Source organism: Acomys russatus, chromosome 32 (assembly GCF_903995435.1).
Source record: "Acomys russatus chromosome 32, mAcoRus1.1, whole genome shotgun sequence".
In the NCBI taxonomy this organism is placed as follows: Eukaryota; Metazoa; Chordata; class Mammalia; order Rodentia; family Muridae; genus Acomys; species Acomys russatus.
In genome coordinates, this window is record NC_067168.1 from 31,768,176 (window position 1) to 31,790,309 (window position 22,134).

Sequence of the window (22,134 nt, forward strand, 5' to 3'; positions counted from 1 at the left end):
AGTTGAGGGGCTTGTGTACAACTTTATTTCCACTCCAAAAACCAAGAGAAAAAGGTGCAAGCCAGGCCATCTCTTAGCCTACCACCTACACTGGCTCAGGCTTTCTCATTAGGACGTTGTGCCTACGGGAGCATCTATGCGGAGAGACACGGAGCTGCATGCAACGACAGCTCCTCGGAGGCTGCAAGAAGCTAGAAAGAACATTCTCCAATTTCAGACTTTCCAAGCCTTTACCTCGAGAATGGAATGGATTTTTCTAAATTTGTACTTGCATTAAATGTATAAAACAGACCAAAAATCTGATTACAGCCTGTCCTCCTGCAGAGAGCATGCTAGCCCTCCCCTCTCTACAGGGCTCTGATCAGAGGCAGGTAATTCCACGGGGTCCTACTTGCCTCTGCCCCTTGAAATAAAAGACTTGTATGTACAGCCTTGGGAAGAGCCTAGTGCTGCGCTCCCTGACCCCAGCTCCAGGTTCAAGACCTCCTCTGCTCTTTCTTCGTCCACATCCAGTCAGCCTTGGACAGCCACACCTCTTCCGGCCACAGCAGGAGGTACCTGTTGGTTTGCTCTGTAGGCAGGTGGGGCTCCCCTCTCCCTCGTTTCTCCCTCTGCTTCTGAGAACACCATTGCTTCTCCCTCCTGCTCCTCACTCTCTTCAGAACAGGAATCAAACACATCAGCATAATATTCTTCAGCAAGAAGGGGGTCTTCTGGGATCTCTGAAACAGAGAATAAGCAACAATCGCGGTCACTGAATTCTAACAGGGTGAGCCAGGACCCTTGCCCGTCCCCAGGGATTGGCACTGGCGAAGCTGCCTTGGGGCACAGTGCTGACTCTTAGCTTCCTGAAAGCATCCACGGGATACAACCATCACCCAGCGAAATTAAACCAATAAAAAGAGGGACACTAACCTTTTGAAGTCAGGAGAACAAAGCCAGGGGACAAGGGTAAATGATGTACTTTGGAGCTTTTACATGAGTCCTTATTAAAAACAAAGGGAGTCAGGAGAAAAATAAAGATGAGACACCACAGCAGGGCCCTGTTATGCAATTCACAAAAGTTTGTAGCTGAGACAGTGGGAAGAGGAGCGAGCATGCTAACATTCTTCTGGAAGTTTTCTTTTCTTTCTTTCTTTCTTTCTTTCTTTCTTTCTTTCTTTCTTTTTTTAAAGAAATGTCAGCAGTGAGTGAGATAAAGTAAGATGGATAGAATATATAACAATGACAATTTGGCTAAACTCGGGAGGACATCATGAATCTTTTCTAACGAGCTGTGGATTTAGGCTTTTCAAATGGAGTTTGCTCTGGTGGGCTGTAGTCACACCCACACAAAGCATTTACTTAAAAGCAAAAACAAAAGGGAGGCTTATCCAATAAGCTAATGCTAACAACCCGGTTACTTGGCACAGTATCTCTAGTGGCTCAAACAGTTGGTGCATGTTACATTATCATCAGAGAGAGGCCAAGGGCGGGCTGCAGAGGCACAGCACTATAAACTCTACTTTATTAGTGGGGACCAGCAATAGAGAAATGCCTTTGGCTGAAAGAGGAGGAAACTACATAATGGTACTCTATGGCAAGCTGGGTCAGGCTTTGCACCACCCTGACTTATACACAGAATTACTGTTCCTACTTGCAACACCAGGTGCTATCATTAACCTGTTGTTACAGTTTTCTCTCTTGCAGGTGTCTTTTTAAAAACTTATTTTATTTTATTGTGGTTTCTTATATTTCTTTCTTCTTTCCAAGCCTTATCTACCCTAATACCTTCTAACCCCCGCCTCCCAACACTAGGGAGGAGAAGAAGAAGGTTAGTGGGAGAGGGCAGAGTTCTCTTTAGACTACTTCCTGCTATTTAGGAACATAGTTCTTTGGGGGCAGGTTATAACTAACTTCTCATCGAACTGCATCAACAGCAAGCAGGAGCAGCAGGGGGAGCAGCAGCATCCTTCTTTCTTGGAGTTGCATGTCTGTCCCGCCTGCCCCCGCCTCTCTCTGGGCTCTGATATTTATTTCCTTTCCAGAGTCCTCAGAATTAAACTATCTGCAGTTGGCAAAAGGCTCCTCTCAGAGCCTGCATGGGGCAAATAGTTTGCTGCTTTGGACAATCTGAATCAGCCCCATAGCCCACTCCTGGGATTGAAACAAAAACATGTTTATACAACCTAACTGAGTTTTTAAAAAACCAAAACTTCCACTCCTCTCTCTGTTGTGGAAATGTGGCATTTAGGGCCAGAGAATTGCAGTCAACCTTTGCCTGCTTCTATAAAACGCTGGACAAGATGCGTACATTTGCAGGGCTCTGTTTTCTCACTAAAACTAATATAAGGATTCTCTAGCCATGCGACTTGCAGACCCCATAATAAGCTGCCTAGGAACAATCCATATACAGAGAGCATCATATAGTCATAGAACTTCTACTCAATTTGCATATCTGTAAAAAATGGGCTTTTCATTAACCCATTCTAGAATCCTTTGAAATAGAACACTAGCTGTAGACTTATCTAGCCATAGAAGACTTGCATTTGTAAGGCACACTGCTGTGCGCAGGTGGAGGTGAGAGGACAATTTGTGGGAGTGAACTCTCTCCTTCTACCATGTATGGGCTGGGCATCAAAGTTCATCAGGCTCACCTCCTGAGCCATCACGCCATCCCCCAAAGGAAGACTTTACAATCCTCTTGTTATCTATGCTTTCGTTGCAAAACACAAAAATCTATACAGTGAGGTCAAAATTAGCTCAATAACAAAAAATTTAGATGTATTCCTAACAGCCTTCCACAGTTCTGAGGGTGAGACTTAATGCTCTGCCGTTTAATCCACGCCTCTTTTCTTCAAGATCTATGCTTTCTAGTTGAGCACCAGGGGAGACAGAAAATTTGTAGATAGGGACCATGTTTTATTTTTAAAAAATCAAAACAAAAAACAAACAAACAAACAAACAAACCACCTTCATTTGGCTCAGGGCTTGGTTGACCTGTGCAACAGCATGAGATATACATGAGAATTAAAATCTCAGGCTTCCCCACCCACTAAGAGCCCTTGCTGAGGGGACTGGAGGGCAGAACCACATGCCTCCCACACAACTTCCTCCTCTGCTCCTTCCCCTTCTACCCTGGACCTCTGTCTCTTTCAGAGTTGTCTGTTCTCTTTGGCTCCTTGATTTCCACTCCTTCCGGTGCCTTTTTTTTTTTTTTTTTAACAATTATTCACTCATTTTTTTTCATATTTTCTCCCTTCTGCTGTCTTCCTTTCTGTCTCCTCTTTCCCTCCTTTGCTTTCAAACTTGAGTACGACCCCGTGCAGTGTCTTTCTATTGCCCAGTCAGCAGGAGTGGCTTTATATTTCTGTGCACACTTGAAATCCTTAGGATTGAAACAAGGTTTTCAGGGACGAAGACTGATCCACTCAAACTACAAGTGACATTTTGGCATTTCCCATTCTAGTTAAAATTGCAAAATGCTTTTACAATCCACAAAAAGTGACTTCTCAATTCACAGCTTGAAACACACTGGTTTAGAATGCTGGCCTCTGCATAAAAAAATTGCATCTACATGAAAACTAACAATGGTTCCACAACACTGGGTGCCAATTTAACTTTGTGCATTATGGGTTTTTCATCCATAAGCCATAGATGATTATCTGCCTCTGGGATTATTGTGAACTATCAATAGTGCAATAGAAATGAAGCATTATGAACCATGTTATGGTATTTCACTCAATGAGCATCAGCTGCTATCAGAAGCTGTACACTGTGGCAAACATTTTGATTTTGCATGTTAATACCCAACATCAGGAAGAAATATAATATCAGACAATCATAACTACATACCAAATGTGAAATGTTCTTTATTTTAGATATATCAGTCTGTATGTGTCTCCAGAACTGACTCAAAGGCACAGTAAGGAATGATGCCCCAATTGGTTTTCTTTCTGCTGGCCTCCACAGGGACCATGGGCACTTTATTCCTTCCCACCATTCTCCTGGTTAACGAGGGCCTCTAAGGTCTCTTCAAACAGCTCGGGAAGACGGGATTCTACAGTGAAAGGCTGGCTAGTCAAAGCGCAGGCTTCACAGGTTATATGGCCTTTATTCAGTTATTTGACTGCTTTGAAGATAATCAATATTCAAATGAAGGATGTGGCTGTGTTTCCACGTGGCTGGCCGGGTCATAGCTGTACAACTCAGACATTACTCTCTTGCAAAAGATACCATCTTTGTGCACAGTGGGCCCTGTGATGGGAGGAGGGAGATGGCTTTGACTCTCTCGAACCTACGATCTCCTAAGAAGGAAAAGAGTTGATCAAGGAGCAGGATTATGCTTCCGGTGCCTGACTCACACGACAGACTGGGATGGCTCCGTCAGCAGTGTGTCTTGCACACACTGAGCTACCTCAGTGCTGCTTAGAAATGGAATTGTTTTCAAACAGGAAAATCAAAACAAATGTAGGCCCGCTTCAAGTGTGTTTGTCAAGCTGCGTGTTTTTCTGTAGCGAGCCCAATTTGAAGCCTTGTTCAGCTAAGGCTCATTTCTCCTGTCACCAAGGGGAAAACAGACTGTGATTAATAGCTTTAATTTCCTCACACTCTGAAAGTCAGCCTCACAGCGATGCAGTCCAGATTTCTTCTGTGCTGGGTGGGCAGTGGCAGTTGGGCACACTCAGGAAGGAATCCAATACTGGCTATCTGAGCTCGGACACCAGCATTGCAAATCTGTGCTGGACGGAAAGAGACGTGATGACCTACTTCCACAGAAAGGGTGGCCTTTGCCAGATCTTTCAGTCAAGGCCTACATAAACCCCTTCTAAGATGTCAGAGTACTGGGGTCGCCTATAGGACCTGTGTGCACAGGTAACTTCCAAGACCGGAAGCAGGTACTGGATGCCTTGGAACTGGAGCCATAGCTGTTTTGAACTACACAACTGAGTGCTCTGAACTGAACTTGGGAACTCTGCAAGATCATTTTTCCCAGCCCCATAGTTCACATTTCTATGACATTCCAAGCTGATGTGGATACTTCTGGTCCAGGGGCCACATCTGAGAACAAGTACGGAAATGAAAGTTGTGTCTTATGCTACACAGAATCACTTTAAGACATGTGGCCCCACACCAGCTCTACATCTTCTGATCTTCGCATATTAAAGATAAGACATGAAGAGAAACCAAGTACTTTAGAGGAGCTATTCATGGTCTCAATTGCTTTCAATCTCTGTGGTGATAAAAACGGCGAGATTGTTTCTACGTTGTGAACAGGGACACAGAAGTGAATGGTGAGCAGCCCCAAGTTCGTCTTTACATTTGCATGCCACTGTGAACATTTAAAGGTGCATTCAAAACTGTTATTCCATGCATCATTGCATCAAGTCTTCAAGTGAGACTGGATGGCAGCTTTTGACCACTGCTCAGCTGTGGAACGTGAGGGCTCAGGTAGGCTAATAACCAGAGAAAAGGTCACACAGAAGCATGCACAGTGACCATAAAAGTAGAATGCAAACAGCCTGGACCCCAGCTTCTGGGTTAGCACCACTTCCCAATGAAATGCAATTTTCATCTTTGCTCTAAAACCACCTTAAGGTCATCACATTCCCCCAGCAGCTCTGAAAGACACTGGACAATAAGGTGTGGGGTTTGACTTGGGAGAAAACCTGACTCTCACTTATGGCAGCTGGGTGTCTCACAGGAGCTGAGAAGAGTCAGTGCCAGGACCTCACGCAGACTCAAGGCAGCTCTGGCTTCCTATCTGAGGTGTGCTCAGACTTGCATGTGCATAAGAACCACCTAGACATCTTGTTAAGACAGCCCTCGCCTCAGCATTTTCAATTCAACAGGCCTGGGGTAAGGCCAGAGATTCTGCACTTGTAATGATGCTGCCAACATGGAGACAACAGACTATCACACTGGGCACTGGAGGAGAAACTGGCATAGACGTGATGTGATAAGTAAGAGCCTCTGTTGTTTCCTGTATTATTAGACCAGATCTTTACATGTCTAAAGGGATCTGATATACTTTATAGAATTTTTCTCAAAGAGCCAGTTTTCCTGTATGTTGTTTCAAGCTAAATCAAGGAAGGATCTTATGTAATGGTGTGTGTGTGTGTGTGTGTGTGTGTGTGTGTGTGTGTGTGTGTGTGTGTGTTGGACTTCTCAATTACTCTGCATCCTTCCTGAGGCAGAGTCTTTTGCTGAGCCAGGAGTTGACTGAGTCTGCTGGTCTACCCCTGGCTAGCTTCTCCCAGGATCTTTCCGTCTCCACTTTTGGAAGTCTGAGATTACAGGGAGCCATCATGCCTGCTTGCCTTATATGTGGTGCTGGAGATCCAAAGCCCAGTCCTCACACTTGCAAACACTTTATCCTCTGAGCCACCTCACCAGGCCAAGCATAGACATTTAGAAGGACAGTCTCCACTCGTCCACCCAGCACTATCTTCAACTGACTCCGACCACTGGTATGTGCCTTGTACAGGTGTGTGTGACAGCCTTTCCTGAGTGGCTCTCAAGTGTAGGCCCTAGCACAGCGTCATAGCAGCATCTTGGATCTTAACAGGAATATGAGTTCTAAGCGTGTCTCCAGCCCTGACCTATCAAATTAGGACAATGTGTGCTGGGAATATAGCTCAATGGTATATTTATCTATCATGGTATCATTTATCTATCATGTGCACGGCTCTGGGTTCAATCCCCAGGACCATAAAAACATTTTAACAAGCCCTCCAGGTGAGTCTGATGCACACTACTAGTTCAGCACAAAACTATCACCTAATGTCTGTTCAAGTGAAAATAATTTCTCTAATGACCTATGAGCTCAGGAGGGTAGGATCCATGCTTGTCTTGTTCAGTGTGGCACCTCCAACACATAGCCCAAGGAAGATAGTCAAAACTTTTTGAATAAGAGTCCAAGAGTCCTGAAAGGTTCAGGATTGTGAAGTGCATTGCGGCATCACATCCAAATGCTTTCAGAATCTTTGTTGGAGGCTAAGAGAGGAGGAAGAAAGTGCTAGAGCTGCACCACACTCCATCTCCTTTCCTTCTGCATGTTTTGAATTTGTCTGTCAGATGTTATACTTTGGATATTAAATGTCCCTCAAAGGTCCATGTGTTGGAGGCCTGGTCCCCAGCCCATAAAGCTAATGGAAAGCAATGGAAGTTTTAATATGCATGCCCTGTGACAGGTCTCGGGTCACTGAAGACATATTCCCCAAGGACACAGTGGTCCCACAGACTCTTCCTTTCTTTTCCTCTTTCTCTTTCTTGCTATGAGGTGAATAGCTTTGTCCTGTCACTTTTCCCGATATGATGTGCTGACTCACCGAGTGGCTTGCGTCCCAACTGGCCATAGGCTGAATTTTCCAGAACTGTGAACAAAAATAAAGAGAACAGTGCTTGGGAGCTGACCACCTCAAGTGTCAGTGACAACAACAGTGTGGTAGTAATGGCCTCCACAGGCTCATAAGCTTAAATGTGTGCTCATAAGGGGGAGATGCTACTTGACAGACATTAGGAGGCATGGCCTTGTTGGAATGAGTGCGGCCTTGTTAGAGGAAGTGAGTTAAAACTGAGGTTTGGAAAGCTCAAGTTGGGCCCAGTGCCTTGCTCTTCCTGCTGCCTGCTCATCTGGCTGTAGGCCTCTCAGCTCCATCTCCAGCACCTGCTTGTGCGCTGCCATGCTTTCTTCCATGACTAAAGGACTAAAGCCCTGAAACTGTAAGAGTTGCCACACTCACGGTGTGTCTTCATAACGATACAGTGACTAAGACAGAAGCTGGCCCAGGGACTGGCTTGTTGGTGGAATGTGGACTTTGGAACTGTGGATTAGGAAAGCAGTTGAACACTTTAAATTGGGTCTAAAGGCCATACTAGCAGGAGCATGGAAGAGGGTGGTACCAAGAACAATGTAGATTATGATGGACTAGCTCAGGAGGTTTCAGAGGAGAAGAATATTAGTATATGGCTAGGGATAGTTCTTATGATATTTAAGTGAAGAATGTAGCTGTCTTATGTCCTTGTCCGCAAAAAGCCTCCTGAGTCTAAACTGAAGAGTTTTGCCTTAACAGCACTGGCAGAGAAGATTTCAAAACAGCCTAGTATTGACTGTGTCATGTGCTTATCAGTGAGCATGCTTATGTAAATGTATAATGAAAAGGAGCTAGCTGAGCAGCGAAAAATACAAAATGTACAGTTTGAGGAGAAAAGGGACACCAGGAAGTGTCGCGGAGCTAAGTTCTGTGTTCAAAGAGATAAACAGATCCAAGAAAAGCTTGATGCTAAATGAAGTAAAGAGGGTGGTGACCTCAGAGCAAGACCCCACCCAGCTAAGCTTCCAACTTATGAAAAGGAATGGAAGAAAAGCTTAGGACCAGGCATGGTGCCCCATACCTTCAATCTATGTCCCCAGGACGCAGAGTCAGGCAGATTTCTGAATTCGAAGCCAGCCTGGTCTACAGAACAAGTTCTAGCACACCAAGCTTAGGCAGCAAAGGAAACTATCAAAAACAGAAAGTTGATGGTGAAAATGTAGGTGATCGAGGGGACCAGGCCCAGCAAGCAGAAGAACTTGGCAGCTTAGGCCACATGGTTCTGGCTTTAGAGTCAAGGACACAAGAAAAGCATTGTGGAGTCTCCCCTCATGGCCAAGGGCAGCTGCTGAGGTCAAGCATAAGGAGTGTCCCTGCATGTAGGCCATTGCATGAAGCTGTGAGAGTGAAGCCTGGATTTCGCTGTCGATGCCAGCGTCATGGAATACCTGCCAAGGAGAGATACTAACAGGATGTGGGACTAAGCCAAGAGAGAGAAGTGCATTGCAGACAACAAAGCTGAAAGGAGCCGGAGATCTGAAGAGCACTTTGACATCAGCCATGAAGATGCAGACTCTGCAGCTTGCTGTGCCAGATTTTGGCCTTCCTTTGGTTCAGTACTTCCTCAGTATTCTCCCTTTGACAATGGTAGCATCTATTCTGTGCAGTTGCATGTTGGAAGTATGTGATCTGCTTTTTTATTTTGACTTGACAGGGGGTTACAATTAAGAGCGTGGCACGAGTCTCTGCAAAGACTTTGAACTTGGGAATTTTAAACAGTACTGAGACTGTGATAGATGGTGTGGACTTTGGAGATTGGGTCAAGTGCATTTTTACATTATGTTGTGGCTACAAGCCTAAGGGGGCCAGGGAGTGGAGTGTGGTGTTTTGGATAGGAATGCTCATCCCCCAAAGGCTCATATGCTCAAGTGTGTGCTCATAAGGGACTGCTGCTGTTTGACATGGATTAGCAGGTATGATGGCTTTAGAGTAGATGGGGCCTTGTTAGAGGAAGTGTGTCACCGAGGGTGGGCTTTGGGGTATTACATGCTCCAACCAGGCTCAGTGTCTTGCTTTTGCTGCAGCCTCCTGGTCTAGATGTAGTCATTCAGCTCCCTCTCCAGCACCATGCCTGCCTGCATGCCGCCACGTTTTCTGCCACGACTAATGGACTAAACTTCTGACACTGTTAGGCAGCCTTGATGAAATGTTTTCCTTCCTAAGAGTTGCTGTGGTCGTGGTGTCTCCTCACAGTAATGAACAGTGGCTGAGACAGACAGACAGCTGCTGAGCACATTTTCATAGTTAACTTTACAGCCCCAAACTGCAGGCCCACCAAGCTCTAGGACTCAGCCAAAGCTACCCTGGAGTGTGATGCTACTCACTGGTAGGTAGGCTGTGAGTTTCTTCTCTAGGTGCCTCTGCCAGCTGCTGCCAAGGCCAGATGTCCAGCTGATAAAAGTCTAGTGAGAACAACCTCCCAGCTACAGACTATATTCCCAGACCCAGGTAACCTGTCTGGTGGACTCCGCCATAGCTAAAACACTTCCTAAACCCTCATCCTTCATTCTTTCCATGGCCAGTGGGGCACTCAGTGACCCACTCCTTGAGAGTACACAACTTCCCACACACAACCTGAAGAAAAGGACTCCAAAAACTTTGCTGATTTAGAAAAAGGTATTTTATCAATTTCTAACCTTCAAATTGATGTTGGTTTATTTTTCATTTTCAATTTTTATAAACCATCTTTCTCCCACTGTGAACCAAGATATGGTTCGTCAAGGCTATTTGGCGAGTTGTCGGCTCGGCCTAAGACTCTGTTCTCCAGGTGTCCCAGTTTCTGATGGCAGTTATTAGAATTACTCACCAGAAGCCACAGAGAATGAAGGGCCCACTGTAATAAAGCCAGCCACCACTTCTTCTCTTGGTGAGCCTGCTTTTTACTGGCACTGCAGGTCCACTGTGGAAGGCCCAGAGAGGCAGTTACTCCACACTCCAAATAGCTGCTGCCTAATATTTCATTACAAAGAGCCCTTCTCTGGGCCTGTGGGAAGGGACTGCAATTTTCAATCACTGTAACATTTAGTGGGGCTGGTGCTTGTGGCAGCACATTGCGAAGGAACAGTTGAGACTGATGTACAGTTCAGTGCAGAATGTGGGGTAACACGCAGCTCTGCAGAGCTCCTCATCTCACGCTTCTATGGTCTTAAATAGTGGGCTGGAAATCTCACTAAAACACACTAGGTCGTTCAGTGACCTCCCCCCACCCCATTGCCAACAGAACCAAGTACTGGAATCTAAGTTTGGCCTTTCTGTCATCAGGTCGCAACCTGCTTTCCCAGCTTAGCTTCCTAACAAAGCATTTGGCAATTTTCCTTTACGTAGACAGTCAAAAGGAGCTTTGGTTGTGTGGCACTGAGTCCAGGCAGAGGCAAGTAGGTGTGTTAGGTGTGTGTGTGTGTGTGTGTGTGTGTGTGTGTGTGTGTGTGTATGTGTGTGTGTGTATGTGTGTGTGTGTATGCGTGTGTGTGTATGTGTGTGTATGTGTATGTCTGTATGTGTGTATGTGTGTGTGTATGTGTGTATGTGTGTATGTGTGTGTGTATGTGTATGTGTGTATGTGTGTGTGTATGTGTATGTGTGTATGTGTGTGTATGTGTGTATGTGTGTGTATGTGTGTGTATGTGTGTATGTGTATGTGTGTGTGTATGTGTGTGTGTATGTGTGTGTGTGTATGTGTATGTGTGTGTGTATGTGTGTGTGTGTGTGTGTGTGTGTGTGTGTGTGTGTGTGTGTGTGTATGGTTTGAAAGGGGGGTATGTGCTACCGTTGAGCTGCATCTCCAGCCCTCCTTTCATTTTTAGTGCCTTGCAGATACCTCCAACTTGGATCTTTAGGTCAAACATTTGACTCTGTAACCTAAACTGAACCTCTCTGCTTTTCTCTTGCTTCCTAACTTCACTCCTTTAATGTGCTGCTACTCCTAGAACTTTCCTATCAGAATGGTAGTTCCCAGACAATGTGACCACTTACATTACAATTATTAAAGTTAAATGACCATCAGCCACAACAGCTACATCTCGTGTGTTCAGTGGTCACATGTGAGGGAAGCTTAGGGTATGTCTACCAAGGCTGTGGCTAATTCTTTGGACGGCACTGTTCTAAAGTATCAGGGCTGATCTGCTCCCCTGCTGGCCCACAGCCCTTAGTTTCAGCCCTGGGGTGTGTTTACTTCACCTCTCTTACCTTCTGCCTCTCTCCAGCCAGCACCCTAATGACTCTAACCCATGCCAGCCCTGAGCCAGAGCCACAGTGAAGAACTTACCATGTGGAAGCCTCAAGCCTAAGAGATGGCTTCTCTACCTCTTTTTACAGATTATCCACACAAAGATCTTCCATAGCTGTTCAACCCCACCCTCCACCTCAGGGAAAGGTGCCCCATGGACCACCCAAGCCCCACTGGAGGCCACCTGCCGCGTGGCATGGCAACGATCAAGTGCATCCCTGTCAAACTATCGCCAACTGCACACAGAACTAGACATCAAGTATAGACGATCCATTCCCAGTCTCTGGGGGTGGGAGTTGCTGGCAGCTGCTTGGTTTTACATCTCTCCCATGCTTTCTTCTGCAAGTTCTATAACGAGCTATAGGTGAGTACCCTGACCTTTTCGAAAATAAACCCTCACAACCAGGGCTAAAATTAACTACACTGATTAGCTTAGCCTACAGCATCACACATGAGACTGTGAAAAGAAGTGATTTTTCTTAGCCACAATGCATATTCATGACCCTTTCGGTATGGAGGGCTAAATTAAGTATAGTACAGTGCCTTTTACATACATATAGGACAGCAGGTTCTACCGTCTTATTCAAAGGGACATCTGTATATTTGATTGAGTTCACTTAAGGGTCCTCCAGTCTCCTTATACACACAGGAAGGACAGGGAGGAGGTGAAGGGAGGAGAAGAGTGGGGTTTCATGACCTCCCTTAAGCTTTAGAGTCTGTGACTTTTATCTGTGTCAAATTGATTTTCCCTTGGGCAAAACTATAACATTTCCTTAACATTTCTTTCCCTTTCCCTTTGCAGAGCAAAGGAGCCAAAACAACTGGGTAAGATTTGTCTTTTTCTCCACCAGATTCAGAGAAAGGAACAAGAGTTGGGATAGCCACTCTCTAAGGGGAAATACAGGAGACTGCTCAGTGTCCCTGGGAGTTGGCATAACGGTTATGTGCCATTTGCTACCACTCGACACTGTACTTCCGAGACTTTAAGCAACCACGTTAAGTTCTGGGCCATCTATAACATGGGGCTCAGCAGCCAAAGGCCAGAGTCTGAACTAGATAGCCAAAGGGTCCAGTTCTGCTTTCAGGAGTACTGACTTGTGGCTGGAAGGATGGGTGCGTCAGCATTGCAATCACACAGGGCTGTCATAGCAGAACTCTAGAGCATGCTGTTTGAACTACAGAAATAAGTATTTGTCACAGTTCTGCAGCCTGTGATTAAGGTGCTGGTGGCTTGATATGTGGTGAGGGTGCCTGATCTGTAGACAGCCCTCCCCCTCTTCCATTCTCACATGACAGGGAGCAAAGAGAGAGAAGGCAAAGCTATCTTGTGTCTCTATTTACAGAGGTGCGAATATCATCATGAGGGCTCCAGTCTCATGGCCTCTCCACCTCCCGAAGCCCTACCTCCAAACAGAATGCCACTGGGGAATGGAAGGGTATGCAGGATCTCATGCCAAACAGTATGTAAAAGTCACCTGAGGCCTGTGGTGACAGTTGAAATCATGCACCTCTGACATGACTGGGGTGATGGGAGATGTCGCTGGCTCATCCAACCACCCTGTGAGTAGCAAACCACAACTTTCTACTCCTGGCCAACAACCGTTTGTCTAGAAACAGGATTCTAACCCACATCTGCACAAAGTTAACTCCTCTCCATTGCTATGGAATAGGGCGTCTACTCCCCACCCCCTGTACTTCACACTGGCTATGTTTACTCATTGACAGTTTCCTTTCACATGAAGTCTACTTGAGAACTTGCTGCTTAGCATAGGCAGAGCCTTGTGAACCAACTAGGACTTCCCCTTTGATGAAACCATGGTCCATATTCTTCTCTCTTTTCCACCTCGTTTCCTGCAAAGCTCGTCTCCCACCGGCAGCTCCTCTGCTAAGTCACCAGCTGGTGGCTGAGAGGAACTGCCACGAGAGACTCGCTGCTGTAGTGCCCACATGAACACTTAACACACAGGATGAGCAGGGATCGTCTTGGGGCTCCGGAAAATTCTCATTATTGCACACATCAATTAAAGCATACATGTCTGACTGAACTTAGAACTTCCTGTCATAAAGCTGGTGAAATGTTGATCGGCTCGTAGGGATCAAAGGAGAGGAAATATTTCATGGCTAGGAAATCTGAAGACAGTTACATTTTTATATTCTCAGAGAATAAGTAAGAATTAAGTGTATGTTACATGTTTCATAAATCAACAACAGACAGATGATTTTTTTTAAAAAGGGAGGAAGGAGGGGAGAAAGAAAGGACAAAAGGAAAATGTTAAGACAGAATTTCAGGATTGCCTCACATTGTCACAATTATGGGAGCTGACAAGTCCAAAAGTCTGCAGAACAGACCAGGGGGCAGGCAACAAGTAGCAGGCTAGAGACTCGCTCTTTAGTTCAGCAGAAGCCTGGGGCTGAATTCTTCCTCTTTGATTGGGTAGCCTCACTCATCTGATGCTTTATTCAAATGTTCTGATTGAAATTTCACTGATAAATACATTCATGTGAACACATAGACAGACATTTGAGGAAACCCAGTCACCACAGCCTTGCCAGCCGACCCTGTATCAACCCATCCTAGGATCTACCAGGGTGTGCTTTTCCACAGGGGTCCTGACCCAGAGACTGAGGCTGTCAGAGAACGCAAGCCACCCTTTCAGGTTGAAGACCTGAGGAGCACCATGGCATGTACTGATCACGTGTAGGCAAAGGCGATTACTCAGTTCTTAAACATCCAACTACTAGATCCAAACGATCCAACATCAGAACCAGTCTCCTGCCTCACAAAGCTTTTCCTGCAAGTGTTCGAAGTGAACTGCTTACAATTCTCTGGCAGATTTCCCTTTTGCATCTGTTCTCAGAAAATTCGTGTCATCTTTACTTTGTCTAGAGTTTTCAAATGCCACTGGTGAGTGTGTTGAGGTCAAGAGTCCATGTCCACCATTGGCAGAACAAGGTAAGCAGGCTGCCCTATAGGTGCTTGGAGCCCCTTTTTGGCAGGCAGGATGTCCCATGCTATGTCATACCAGGGAAAAAGTGTTGCCACAAAATATTAGTAACCAAAAATCACTTGGCGGTGGTGGGGGTCTGGAGAGATGCCATGGTGGTTAAGGAGCACTGGCTGCTCTTACAAAGGATCTGCACCACATGGTAGCAACAAAGAAGCAAGCCCAGGGCATGCCTACTGATTTGCATCAAATTCTGCCTGAAAACAGTGATGCTAAACCACCCACTAGGAAATTAATTTTCCCTCATTAATAAGCAGGGAGAAAGAGATGCACTGTATATCTGCATGCTAATTGTGCTAAAGAGTTTTTTCTAATTTCCATGAGCTTGCAGCCACATTTCAAAAGGGGGAACAAGAACAGTTTAAAGTAAATTTCTTTCCTCATTTACATTTTCCAGATGTTCGGAACAAGATGGCAACAGGTGGAAAATAGCTTAGGCTAGGGGTCAGCAAACCACAGCCTGCAGCTCAAGTCTGCACTGTACACCTCTGTGTGCCACATCTGTGGAAATCAGCCACCGCCTGTGCTATCTCCTGCTGTACTCTCTCACCATCCCCAAGGGCCTCAGGAGAGCTGAGTAACTATGACAAAGGTTTATGTCACTAAGTCCCAGTAATTACTACTCACTCCTTAAGGAACCTTGTACAACCCTAATGAGGCCAATAGCTACGGATGCTGAAGAGTTGACTGTTATACGCCTGCTATGGAGCTGGGAGCAGCTTTTGTTGGAAGTTCTGGCTGTTTCCAGAACATCGATCCACAGTAAGACTGGAACTACAACAGCATTTTGCTAGCCAAAGTCCCCTCCCAAAATGTCACATCCAGCTGTGGCAAACATTTTACAAGGCTGACTGGCTCATTAGGACGTCTGTAGTTATTGAAAGCTGGGATGCTGCAGGTCCAGAACCAAATTCGATTGGGCCATTTAAGCCACCTAAATGGCTATTTATTGCCTGTCCCTATGTGTGACCTAACATTCTTGGATGTATTAGGTAAATCCTTTTGGGATGTACAAACAGATTCCTTAGCATCTACTAACAGCAGACAACTTCCGAGGCCAGGAGCAGAGGTCTCCCCGCATTGCTTTAACTCGCCTATCTAATGTTGCCACCAAAGTGCTTTAAAAAACACCTTGACTTAGAGCTTTCTTTGTCCTGTTACCATTAAAGGCTTCATGAAACTGCCACCACATTGGAACCTGGTAGTGGGATAACTGAAATCTGTGTTCTTGGGCCTTCTTCATTAACTCCTCTTGGCTCCAGAGTAAACTATCACTTGTTGCTCTGAGGCGAGAGCTGTGTTTTCCTGTCAACAACTTTGTGGCTGGTGAGACTCAAACTTCTTCCTGTGAAGTGGAGGCCTTTCCACCTTAGAAAGGCTGAACCCAAAGGGCAAATCCAAGGAGAAGGAAAGCACCATTAGTATCTGGTGTCAGCTTAGCAAGGCAGGCCCTGCTCATTGACAGACTCCTCCTTGAGGCCATGCGTGGCCAGGGACAAAATCCAAGGAGCCCCCTGTAATCAGGTGGCCAGTCTTCATCCACTGACACACAGGGATATAAGAGCTTTCTTTTCACTTAGGGCTTTGAGTAGGAAAGGACAAAATTCTAAATGTGAACTGTGCTTAAAATCTCATTTTATGTATACCCTTTACTGTGTGGTTTCATGAGAAAGTAACATTAATTTGCATTTACATGGGATGTCTGGCAGAATGGAAGGGATACTCATAACCTGCCATTTAGCATTTGCTGAGGGAAAGCTCTGCAAACCCTGCCTCAGTGGATGCACATCTGCACATCTGCAGAGGTGGGCATGCTGCTCAGCGGACTCACAGGTGCACATCTGCAGAGGTGGGCATGCTGCTCAGTGGACTCACAAGTGCACATCTGCAGAGGTGGGCATGCTGCTCAGCGGACTCACAGGTGCACATCTGCAGAGGTGGGCATGCTGCTCAGTGGACTCACAGGTGCACATCTGCAGAGGTGGGCATGCTGCTCAGCGGACTCACAGGTGCACATCTGCAGAGGTGGGCATGCTGCTCAGCGGACTCACAGGTGCACATCTGCAGAGGTGGGCATGCTGCTCAATGGACTCACAGGTGCACATCTGCAGAGGTGGGCATGCTGCTCAGTGGACTCACAGGTGCACATCTGCAGAGGTGGGCATGCTGCTCAGTGGACTCACAGGTGCACATCTGCAGAGGTGGGCATGCTGCTCTTGATGAGGATGCAACCCGAGGAAAGCTTTACAAGGTGGTTTCATTGACATGAACATAGGAGTGTACTTACACAGACTAAGATGGTCTTAGTGCAGTATCATGTGATGGACTGCCATCATGCACATGGTCTGTGGGTGGCAGAGGACAGTGTCTCTGGATGATAAGCTACTAGTGTGTCTAGATAGTTTTGTCAGGAGAACTCTTCTCCCAGCTAAGTGTAGTCTGTGCTCTCACTAAATCTCCACCAAAGTGCTAACCTCTGAGCTAAAGCTCGTGCAGGTGATATAATAACTACAAGGCAAATGCTTGCAAAGGTAATATTCATGTCAGGAAGCGCACACGTGAACCCATGATCCAGAATACTGTCCACACCCTGGGATCACATGTCTCGTCCCTGGCTCCAACCTTGGCTCTCACCCTGGAAATAACCAGGATTTAACTTTCACAGCATTTACTTCCTCGCTTTTCCTTATCGTTTCTGTGCTGCAGTGATTCCTGGATGGCAGTCTGCCTTGCTTGGCTTGAGAGGCCATATAGAAGGAAGCACACCTGAGGGACTCTGAGGTTTTGCTTCCTGTAATTGTAGTTGTCACAGAGCTGAGGTGCATCCACTTCATTGTAGCACGGTACCTCGTGGTATGGCTGGATTGACTTTTGTGTTGCTGTGACAAACTGCCTGACATGCACAAGCATGACTTTGTTCATGCTCTCAGAGGCTTCAGCTCATCATGGTGCGGATGCTATGGTAGATCACAGAGATGAAGCCATGGAGCCCATGATGCAGAAAGGAAATGTCAGCATTCTAGCAGAGTCGTACATTTTTTCCTTTTATTCCATCTGGATTTCCAGCCATGAGTTAATGTCACTAACTTCAGGGTAGTTCTCGCCTCCCTTAGTCTTCTATAGAAACCCCTACCCAGTCACGGGAGTCTCACTAATCTCATCGGCTCTTCTCAGTCCAAGTGGCCAAGGTTGGTCATCACAAGTCTACCCCTTGTCGACCTGACACCCAACTTTATCTCCTTAAACCGTAACATCCTGTCCTCAGCCTCCAAAGGCTCATGTCACTCTAAAATAATATTTCCTGCCCATATGCAAGACATCCTGTGCTCTTCCCAGCTTCAACAGTGCTCAAAGGGATCTCCTTTGACACTTGAGCAATCTCTTAGTTGTGAGGCACTGTGAAAGTAAAATTAAAGTTATATACTTCCAAAGTACAATTACTTCCCATTCCAAAGAGGGAGGAATGGGACCAAAACAAGACAGTAGTCACACATGGAAAACACTGAATCCAGCAGCTCCATGTCTAATACTTGGAGGACAAGATGTGAGTTCCCAAGGGCCTGGGTAGCCCTTCCCGTGTCTCTGCTGCCTACAACCCATGTCGCCTGCACCCTGGGCTGAATATGTTCACTGCCTATAGTGTCCTTTGGCACAACATCCCACATCACTGGCACCTCCATCTTATCCGGGTCGCCAATGCAGTCTTGCTTTCACCATCACAACTTGACACATCACCCTCTCAGCAACTGGCTGCCACGATTGTAGCACACATTCCTTGGCCTGTGGGAAACTCCATGACCTCATACATTGTGCATTCTGTGTTCCTGAAAACCAGCGGCGTGTGGACAACACTTAAGTCCTACTGACAGCCTGAGCAGTTGGCGAGCAGGCTTAGACCATGGCTGTCTTGGCTTCTGGGTGCCTTGGTGGATGAGAATGGAGTAAAAAACCCGGAGAAAAGGATCTTAGGCAGTCCACGTAGGCAAGACACGTGCGGAGAGCCTCTCCTCTCAAGGGAGTGTCTCTCAGGTAAGTTTACTGCTGCACATTCTTGAGCCTGCAGTTGGTGGAATCTGACCAACTTCTGGCTGAGCTGATACACAGGATTTGCTTTCTTTTCTTTTCTTTTTTCTTTCTTTCTTTCTTTTTTTTTTTTTAATGGCTTTCATCTCTTTGGCAGCTGTACCTTCCTCAGCGTCAACTTTAAGTTTGCTCCTTTTCTGGCACAATGTCACAGTTTTCAAATTTTCTGCTCTGCTTTTTGCTCCAAATTCCCACTATAAACCTGGCTACAAGCATCTTTCAACACCCATAGGAGAGCCTAAATAGTAGCTGCCTCAAGTTCTCCTTTACCAGATCAATTAGTCCAGCACATTGAAATGCCGCTTCCTACAAGTCTCGGGACTTAGATAAAATAAGCCAAGAATTTACCAGAATGTAGCAGCCATGGCCCGAAGCCCAGCTCCCTAGAGAAGCCTCCTTTCCATCTGCCCATGAGCATGTTTGTTACTGTCTGTGTTCCCACCGCATTCTGGCTTCTGAGCCCCAACGGAACCCGTCATTAAGCTCTGCTTATGGTTTTCCACGGCTTTTCTGGTACACATCTCCAAACTCTCTCAAATTCCTGCCACAAATTAGTTCCAAACATCCCTGAATTTCTTCATCGGGAATAGTCACAGCAATGAACACACATTAGGCTTCTTCCTCTTCTCTGTCCTTCCCTGTGGGTCCCATGTGTGTAGGATGGCACTGTACTCAGAGAGGTTCACCTCCCCGTAGTTAGTCCTTAGGAAATGTCCTGACGTGCGCTTCTCATGCTTTGAATCTAATGAGTTAACAGTCAAGATTAACCAGCAACTATTCTAAAATTTTATTTGTTATTATAAGCACTCCTACTGTTTCTGGGGCCATTACAGCATTCTGTGTATGTCTCCTGTATATATATATATATATATACACTAAAGCTAAACTGTGGAACTATATTACGTGATGCCAGGAGCTAGTTCACAAGGACCACACACCGGTTTATACTCCTGCCAGCAGAGGAAACATTTGTTCTTACAGTTCCTCAGCACTGAAGAGAGTTGCTCTCTGGGTTTTCCATTCTTGTCCAGTTTTAGTAAATCTATACTGGTGTCTCAGTGTGCATCTGACTCTTCAGCTCCCTGGCTTACTCTCTGTGGGTCACAGGCTGGAGGTTTCTTTGCCCACACTGGAGACGCCTTGCTTTGCCACTATGGGGCCAGCAGTTGGTTTGGCACTCCTCTGCAGATCGTTGCTTGTTTTTCTCTCTCTGGGTTCCTTTAAGAATACAGACATCTTTGCTTATCTGAAGTTTACTATGATTATCAATCTATAGCTTACTTTCATTTGTTTTCTTTTTGCTATCTGGCATTTACGTATCCTACATTTGTTTAATGTCATCTGTCATAAATTCTAGATAGTTTTATCTATGACTTCTTGAAACATTGTTTCCTCTCGAGACTCCATCCATCATTTAGATTTCACTATATTCTTCATGCTCTTGCCCTTTACTTTGTAATTTCCATGTATTGTCTCTCCATGTTTTTACTCTCCAGTTTGTTCATTTCTGCTTCCACTGTATTTAACCTGCTATTAAACTCATTTGCCAGGTTGTAGGTTTCAATGCACTGCACTTTCATGTCTGTATGCTTTATCATTCTAATCTGTGGTATTGTAACAGATTTTGCTTTCTAAAGCTGCACTCCGGTGTGTGCTTACTTAAACACAGGGAGCATTATTGTTCTATAGGTTAGGTCAGTTTCAGTGTCAAGTCTTTGGTGAATCTGTGCCAAGCCTGGTTGCAGCGAAGTCCAGTCTAGTGGAAACCTGCTGTATCTCCCAGTCTACACTGTCAGAAGGACTCCACCACCGTGTTTTAGAAGATGCCGTCTTTAACTCACATTTAGTTTTTCTTACTAACCATTCCACTCACCTCCTAGAATGCAGCATTCCACGTGGCACAGGGCTTTTTAAAATCACCGTGTCAGCACCAACCACAACAGCACTCAACAAGTGAATCTTTAGGGATCTTTAAGTCAAGAGCCAACCCAGTGTTCAGTATTCAAGGGGAAACACTTCCCTGTGCTATCCAGCCACTTACAACAGTGACGACAGCACAAAGCGAGCCCCTGGAAAAGGAAGGCATTTAATAAAAATATTTTTTAACGTAGGTATTTCCTTTAAATCATGTCACCTTACCAACAACAATGTATAAGTAATCCTGTTTTCCTGTAGATGTCAGCAAATAGTGTTTACTCTCAATCTTAAAAATATTTGTTGTTTTATAAAATGTAACATATCACGGTGTGTAATTTCTATTTATTGAATAATTAGTAAGGCTGAATCACTATTAGTCATTTGTGGTAGTTCTGCATGAAATTAGTGATTTTCTTTGCCTATATGTTTTCTGTTGGGTTATTCTTAAGTTTTCTATTTAAAAAAACATATATACATATATAATGCTACATTTTATATATTACAAAGTATGAAGAATATTCAGCAGTGTATATTCTGAATCCACCCATTTTCCTGCAGATTTTCTAACTTTAGTTTTGCTCTCACCCTGAGTAGTATTCACATACATTATTTCATTATATATCGTCTGCTGATGAGCAATTTGATTGATTCCAACTCTTTCCTGTAGTGAATAAAACAGCAATAAAGATGTGTGTGTGTGTGTGTGTGTGTGTGTGTGTGTGTGTGTGTGTGTGTACAAATATCTCTATGAAAGGGTGCATAGTTCTCTAGGTGCACGCCCAGAAATTAGTGTGGTTATATAGTAATTCTATTCTTAACTTGTTGAGAAATATTGAAACAGATTTCCACAATGGGCCATATGTTAATTTGCACCCCACAAATAGTAAGTGTCCCTTTCTCTCCACATCCTCCCCAACACTTGCCAGATTTGTTGATGACAGCTGTGCGGTGGGGTGGTATCTCAAAGTACTTTTCTGCATTCTCATGATGGCTGGGGTTACTGAACACTTTTTAAAATGGTTATTGTCTACTTGGTTTCTTTTCTTTTCTTTTCTTTTTTGAAAACTGCCTGTTCAGTTCATTTGCCAGTTTGGTGATTGGCAGTTTTATTCCCTTAGCACTTAATGTTATATTCCAAGATTAGAAAATTATTCTCCAATATATTATTTCATTATTTAATGATTTATACTTTTACATTTTCAATTTGCTATAACTTGTTCATTTGTGGAGGAAACTACCCTTTTTCCAAAGGAGTTTTTCCAACACCACTTAAGTAATCTTTTACTAAATGAGATTGTGCATTTTTCTATAATAAATTTATAGCACACCGGGCAAGTATTTGGCTTCTTCATATTGATGTGTGGTTTTGTTTACTATCGTACCTATCTTTCTGGAAAATCTTAGGTATTTTAAAAGACATTTAGGAACTTTACGTCACAGTAGAAACTAGACATATTTTAATCATCATGTTCCTATTTTAGTCATTGCCACAAGGATGCAGTTATCATTGCTTTACTTGCAAAGGGCTCTTTCAGTACTTATCACACAC

At 44.9% G+C, this 22,134-nt stretch overlaps 1 protein-coding gene across 1 annotated transcript in view; it reads right to left on the reverse strand.

The window, feature by feature from the left end:
- Window positions 1-22,134, reverse strand: part of Nek11 (NIMA related kinase 11) — a 151,930-nt gene that overhangs the window by 16,049 nt on the left and 113,747 nt on the right. The window contains 1 exon segment of the mRNA XM_051140381.1: window positions 559-722. Within this exon segment, the coding sequence (XP_050996338.1) occupies window positions 559-722 (164 nt within the window).